The sequence below is a fragment of the Prosopis cineraria genome, unplaced genomic scaffold (genome assembly GCF_029017545.1).
Source record: "Prosopis cineraria cultivar Desert tree isolate PC_DT_omini unplaced genomic scaffold, ASM2901754v1 PC12, whole genome shotgun sequence".
Classification (NCBI taxonomy): domain Eukaryota; kingdom Viridiplantae; phylum Streptophyta; class Magnoliopsida; order Fabales; family Fabaceae; genus Prosopis; species Prosopis cineraria.
The window spans coordinates 9131848-9139493 of NW_026555343.1; the positions used below are offsets into that span (position 1 = coordinate 9131848).

At 34.4% G+C, this 7646-nt stretch overlaps 1 protein-coding gene across 1 annotated transcript; it reads left to right on the top strand.

Moving 5' to 3' along the window:
- The first annotated feature begins 650 nt into the window (after positions 1-650).
- LOC129288002 (ATP synthase subunit delta', mitochondrial-like) lies at positions 651-4941 on the top strand. The gene is made up of 2 exons (XM_054924305.1): positions 651-1048; positions 4447-4941. Exons 1-2 carry the CDS (start codon positions 791-793, stop codon positions 4789-4791), a joined length of 603 nt encoding a protein of 200 aa, XP_054780280.1. The 5' UTR covers positions 651-790; the 3' UTR covers positions 4792-4941.
- The last annotated feature ends 2705 nt before the right edge of the window (positions 4942-7646 follow it).

Consider the following 7646-nt stretch of genomic DNA (forward strand, 5'->3'; position numbering starts at 1 on the left):
GATAATGGAGGGAAAAAGTCCAGCGTTGCATTGAAAAGGGATTTGGGTTATGAAATAACACTCGTTTAAGCCTAACGCTTGTTCACTGATTTCTTTTATCCAAACAAGAATTTTAATCTTGAAATGGACTTTTAACATCTCCATTGAGGTTTGGAGGATCCAAACCTCAGTTAGAATGTAATCCAAACTTGCTTTAAATTTTGATTTTATGAAATCCCTTCTCGTGGCAAATATCCAACCCTTTAATTAAATCAAAAATTTCTGCAATAACAAGTGGGCAGCAAGAAGTTTACTACAGAAACTAGAAAATCATTCTCTATCCACCTTGGTCGCTACTCTCCCACAAGAGCTTATCCCATTCTGTAAAACTGAACCATCAGTTGACTATTATAACCATTCTGCAGCATCATCATTATTCTGATTCAGAATTCATCGTGTTGCTTCATTTATGTTTGTCCTCTCCAAGAGAGGGTTGGAGCTTTCAGATAAGGCCATTACTATTTTCAAATAAAGTGGGCCTTCAAGAATAATTTGTCCAAAAAGCTTCGTGTTTTGGATATTGGGCCATAAGGTCATAATGGCAAACCCTGATTCGTGGCTATACAGAGCGACCCAGAGAATCGAGTGAGCCATCTGCCATTACCTTGGTAGCACCAAACAACACATTTCACTGTCCAAACTCAAAACCTTCTTCTCTCTTCTTCCCCAGCCGATCACTCTCTCTCTCTCTCTCTCTCTCTCTCCTCCCCTCTCTCCGACTCTGCGAGACCCGAGCGATCCGATTCACACCATGTTCCGCCGCGCCACTACTTTGCTGGGTCGTCCCCTTCTCGGCGCCAGGTCTCGCCGTTTCTCGACGGATCTCCCTGCCGCTACGGCCGAAGATTCCCAGTTCGTTGGGGCATGGAAGAAGGTCGTTCCTAACTTGGAGCCACCCAAGACTCCACTTGCGTTCATGACCCCTCGCCCTCCTACTCCCTCTTCGATCCCATCCAAGCTCACGGTCAATTTCGTGCTTCCTTACTCTTCGGAATTGTCCGCGAAAGAGGTCAGTTTTGGTACATTCTAACTTGATTTGATTTGGTTTGGTTTGGTTTTGTTTTGTGTTTTTATTAAGTTCTCTCTTTCGTTTTTATTCCTAGTGTCTCACGCACCTGGAATTGATTGATTTGTAACTAGGACTAACCCTAGATTTACTCATATTCCTAGCGATGAAAACAAGTTATCCAGGGTTGGGTTGCCGAAAATTCTGGGTGATAGACTCTGAATTTGTGAACCCCCCCCCCCGCTTTTTTTTAGCCAAAGATTAACGAATGTGCTTCGAGTTTAAGGGTGATCGAATTTGGTTTCAAGTCCCCCCAAATGGTTGTGTCCATTAAGGTAGCATTATGATTGAGTGTCAATCGGGAAAGCATAAGCAATTAAGATTCTTTTTTCTTCCTTTTGTTGTTTTTGGTCCCACTCCTGTTTCATGAAATCCATGTTGACATTTGATATATGTTCTAACAGTGGATAGGTACTTGGATACAAAATTGAAGCAACCTTTCACTTTTCTCTCTCGTGTTAGTTCATCACTTTATAGTCGTAGCTGCCAACCACTAGCGTCTATATTCTTCCCATTCCACTTGCTACTTTTCGAACCCGGGTTCTTTTGTTCACTGGGCAGTTTGATCAAAAAGGCTACCCAAATAACCAGTCACTTGTACATAGCACGTTTATTTTCAAGCGTGTCTGTGTGCATGCCCCCTAATCCTCAAGTCTGTTGCGGACTAGTTCTTTCTTGAATTCAACTTATCCTGCACGTTTCAAGAAACAAGAGACAAGCAATGAACTTTTCAATTTCATTACAAGCACGGTTATTTGAAGCTTGCACTGAACTTATAATGATATGGTGAAGGATGGATTTCTAAATTATTTGAATTTCATCTATTCTTCACCTTTCTGTGTACTCTAGTCTACCATAATTTCCCAGGGACTAGTCATTGTAATGCACATGATGGCAGTTGCAGCCATGTAATTTAATGCACTACGTAAAGGTCTATCCATGCATGATTATCAAGTTTAGAGCCTCTGTACAAGTTCAAGTATACTCACAATGTGTGTGTGTGTGTGTAATTTCTGCTGTTCTCTGTTGGATGAAGTTATTTTGAGATTTTTTTTCAAGCATTTAATGCTTTTCAGAATATAACTTGCGTATCATGGAGTTTAGCTTATCTAAAGACCTTGTTTATTATGCTTCTAACTTGTGTGTGTGTGTGTTTGTTAACTTTGCTTCTCCAAGAAGTCATGAACATTTAAAAAATCTGAGTATTTGCTGTATTTCTTTTCTTTCCGTTTTTTTTTTTTACCTTCACCTGCACCTTTTAGTGTCAATTCAAAAGCCATGACTGAAGACTAAGTATTGACTTTAGCTGGTACATAAGGGCAGCTGAAAGGCATAAAGGAAAAGGTTTCCTTGCTTAAATATTGAAACTTTAGGCTTTCAAATGTTCTTTCCAATTTCCATGTACTTTAGCTGTTGTTAACATAAAGAATTCTCATTTCCTTCTCATGCCTCAGTTCATATGAGGAGATTTTTAATTGGTTAAGGGTGTGTTTTCTTTGAAGGAGGGGTGGGCAGGGGAGTTAATGATCCCTAGTTTGGTTTGATTGGAGGGGAGGGGAGCTAATAATAAATTTAAGATTTCACCCTTATTAAAGTTGTTTTTATTGTTTATTTATGATTAAAAAATAATTATATAATTTATTAGTTTTATATTTTAAAAATGTCAATACTTTCACCTTGTATCAATATTTTTTCTTTTCAAGAATCAATATATTAATATTGTAATTTATCAATGTATATTTAATGAAAATATATTAAAATTTTGTTGAAAAAATGTTGAACCAATATATTAATATTATAATTCATCTGCTAAAGGTTTTGCATGTTGGATATCATTTCCTCTTCTGTGTTTCCAGTTTGATTCTTTAGCAAGTTTAGAGCAAAATAGTTCCATACTTCCATGGATTTTCTTTATTTTTTATTTTTAGGGGAAGTTGTTTTTTCTTTTGATTCCAATAAACAATATTGAATTTTTGTACATAAATATTATTTATTTAATTTTATTGGATAATAAAACTTATTTTATTATGAGAGAGAAGAAAATAGATATAATTTTTTAACATTTTAAATAGTTTAGAACTTTCAAAATAATATGGGGGTGATTTAGTCAAGTATAATTTTCTCTCTCCTCTCCCCTTTAAATTTGGAGGGGGGGGTAAGGGGATCCGATTTTTAAATCAAACAAGAGCTCCCCTCCCCTCCAAAATACTCCAACCAAACGGACCTTAAGTGGATTATGTTTAACTTCTTTATTCATCATTGATTGTGTTGTTCTTTTAACACTGAATTAACTATGTAATATCCTGGTTCATGCTATGACTTAGTTGTTGGTTTTATGATGTAATGTGATACATCTACCCTCCTCTAGTTTAGATTAAGTGAGTATCCTATCGCATTGCCTTTTGTAGAAATCTACTTTTAGCTATCAAAAAATTGTTTTATTTTTGAATCCTGCATGATTCTCGGAAATAATGAATATTTATAATCCTCAGGCCATGACATTGATTTATGAGAAACTAAGTCCTAGCTTTATACCTTTCATATTTTAATTTTACCACAGTAAGGAGATGACTTGTAAGAGCATTACACAAGGAAGAGAAGATCCTCTTATTCAATCTGTTGATTTCCTCTCAATTATGACAGAGGAAGAGAGAGTGGCCTTGTACACTCTGTCTTATTGTTTCTCTCTTGTAATTGATGGGGCCAGAATTGAGAGGATCCTTTTGCTTTAGTTGGAAGGAATTAAACGTCCTAAATTGCTAAGAAACATGTAAAAAATTAAAGACTCTAAAATGAAATTATATAAATCCTAGTTCAGGAACAGGATGAGGTTTGATATGCACAAAAGTAAAAAAAATAATGAGAGAATTACCTAAGTGCCACTTAAGAGATATTAAAGCACCCTTTGGCTCCTCATGAAGGTTCCGAAGACTCGTAGTGCTATATTGTTGGGGACTTTGCGTGTACTATTTTTTCTATTTTAATTAATGTGTTAACTGTTCGATGCAAACCCCAGAAACTGAATTTCTTGCGAAGAATAGTTGCTATTGCAGACACACTCATTGTAAAGTAAAGACATGGAATAGAGGATTGGTTTTTAGTTTTAATGCATGGTTCAATTCTTCTAGTATTAGACTGGTCTTTTTTCACTCAGGTGAAGGCATGTAAACTTATCAACTTCGTAGTTCGAATAAATTATTGTGCTACCATGAGAGAATGCTCATTAATGTATGTAGACAGTTCCTCCAATGGAATTGAATTACACTGAAGTTGTGTAGATTGTCAATCTGATCCTTCCTTTCAAACATCATATAACTTATGCCTAACTTTCATGTTAATAGGTTGACATGGTCATAGTACCAGCAACAACGGGGCAAATGGGTGTTCTTCCTGGACATGTAGCTACAATTGCAGAGTTGAAGCCTGGCATTCTATCTGTGCATGATGGGAATGATGTGACCAAGTACTTTGTGAGTAGTGGCTTTGCTTTCGTCCATGCGAACTCTGTTGCTGATATAATAGCTGTTGAGGCCGTGCCAGTCGATCAAATTGATGCCAGCCTAGTCCAAAAGGGTCTCCAAGAATTCACTCAGAAGCTGAGCTCTGCCACAACTGATCTGGAGAAAGCTGAAGCTCAGATTGGGATTGATGTCCATAGTGCGCTCAACGCTGCCCTTTCAGGTTGAGTTCTGTCAGGCTTTCCTGCGGAATAGGTTATTCTCACCTCTGCCATTTGCCATTGATTTTTGTTTTGTGTATTGAGAAGTCGCTAATGAACATTTGAATCTTGTATTACCTTGTTGAAAGTGGAATTTGGTGAAAATAATCTTTCAATAGCTCCTATCTCAAGGAAGTTGTGATGCGCAACACCTTGAAGTTCAAAACCAAAGCTTAATTTCCGTTATTTACAAGGAAATAAGAGACCACTCCCATTAAAAGAATTTTCGCTCTTTGTAATTAGAGATGGGTGAAGTGAAGCTGACCTTAAAATTCACCATTTTTTTTCACATTCTAATATTCTAATATTGCAATGAGGTGTTCCAGTTATTACTGATTTTCTCTTAGATCCGTATGGACCACCATATGAGTCACTGGAGAAATTGTTTCATTGAATCAGCAAGTTTTAATATTTATCAATTTGGCATGCCACAGTAGTTAGTATTCTATTTTCACTCTTGTGCTGAACAGTACTACTTGAATAGACACATAAATTGGAGCTAGGGATGAGTATCCGTTTGGTCCTAATTTCTCCAACACCGATGGACTTTGATTTGGAGCTAGGAACAGCTATCGGTTTATTTGGTTAATGGACTTTGATTTGGGTTCATGTAGTTTAGTTGTGCATGTATCTTTTTTTTTTTCCAATTTTTTTCTTTCCTATTGTTGAAGGCCCAACAAAAATAGTCATTCTATTTTGTAATTAATGAGAAAAATAATAAAACCAAGGACTCCAATACGACTGCATTAAAATTAAATTATAGAAATAAAAAACAACACAACACATTAAGCAAGTGGAGTAGAAATTGGAAATGTAAAAGCAGACATGGAGAAAATGGAGAGATATTTCTTACCCACATGAGAGGTTGATTTGATGAAGAGGGAAGAGAGGAAAAATGGAGAAGTGTGGTAAGTTGGGGTTTCCATTCTTATCCTGTTCACTTTTTTAAAAATATAGCAGAATATATATATATATATATATATAATTTGATTGCTTCGGTTGACTTTTTTGAATAATTTCAAAATTGAACTATATTGATTGATGATAATTTTCATTAGAAGAAAACGAAATCAAATCATATAATTGAATAGATCAAATCAAATTAAAAATAAATAGATTAAATTCAATTTCACTCAATTTCATATTTGGTTTTACAAACCTTTAATTGGATAGAGCCAAAAAAAAAAAAAACCCAAGGAGAAAGAAAAAGGGGAAGAAGTTTTGCTTCTAGAGAATTCAAATCATGCTCGAGGAGCCTCCCATGTTTATAGAAGCTACTTAGCATGTAGAATTTTTGTTTGGAAGAATTACATCCAATGACTACTACAAAATTATTCACAGACATTAATACAAAATAAATTGTTATTAAAATAAAAATGTGTCTTTTTTTTTAAATGAAATTTGTTATTAGTCTTTGAGAAAAATTATTGAACTTTAAATTACAATTTTTTTTAAAAAATGTCTATATAGTATTGTTTGTAAAGTATACAAATCTTGAATTAAATTAATAAAATAAAAAATATTAAATCATAAAAATCATGAGAGGATAAGAGAGTATGTGACAAAAATTAAAATACACTGAATGCCCAACCTAATTTTACCAAGAAATTCTTTTTAAAAAGCTCATAAAAACGGCTTCAACTTAGATGAGCTTTTCTCCCGAAAGCTCTTTTCAACTATATATATATTTTTAACCCAAATAAAATTTTAAATCTTGTAATAAACTTTTAACACCCTAATTGAGATTTGGCAACTCAAACCTCAGTTGGGAAGTGAATCAAGTATGGCCCTAGTCTTGTTGGTAAGGGCTTAGTTATATCTCTTAAAACTTGTGATTACAAATTATAATGCTAATGTGAGGATTTTATTTGAAGTTGGCAAATACTTCACAAGTTCAAAAACAAAAAAAAAATCTCAAATTTGAGAATATAATGTATTCCAAGCGAAAAATATTATGAACCAAGAAAAAAAAAATGTTATTAGTGAGGAAAATAAAATCTCAAAAAATGAGGTAATAATGGTCGCAGCTTGCATATATTCCAAGCGAACTCAAAAAAAAAAAAAGAAAAAAACATAGAAAGAAAGAAAGAAACTTTTGAAAAGGACAAGAGGTATTTTAAACAAAAAACTAGTGAGGAAAATAACAGATGCGATTGGGCCTAAAGGCCCACATGTTTGGACTCTATCGAAAATTGCATGTGTGAGCCAACTCACCTCCCATTATGATCTTCTTCTTCTTCTTCCTCTTTTTTTTTTTGTTGGTGTATTGTAATGTTTATGACTTGAGAAAATGATTTGTTTTACCAATGGGTGTTGTCAAGTTAGAAAGGGCTAACATTCATGAGGATGAAAGTTTGAATTTTAAGGAGTGATAGACGCGATAATTAAAATAGTTTCAAAGAGGTCATCCCATCGATACTCATAACTACCATAAGGTCTCTAATGTGGAAGTCCAAATTAATCTAAAGCAGATAATAAACTCAGAACATCTCAAGTTATCAAGCGGTCTAATACTAAAAAAAATGATTTGTTTTAAGTTAGTATGGGTCCATGTGTTGTCTGAATTTCGAGAAATAAGTGATATTGTTTTAAACTCTTAAGTGACATGATTTGCTAGAATTTTTATCTATGAATAGATTTTGAATTTATATTTTACATAAATATAAGGCAAACCATGCTACATAGATAGAGGTTTCTTTCATTCTCTCTCTCTCTCTCTCCCCGTTGAATACTCATGGAAAAATTGTGCCAAAAAAAACATAGTGAGGTCATGTCAAAATCCAAAACGAATCTACATCTTACCAATAGATGTTCAAAAGAATT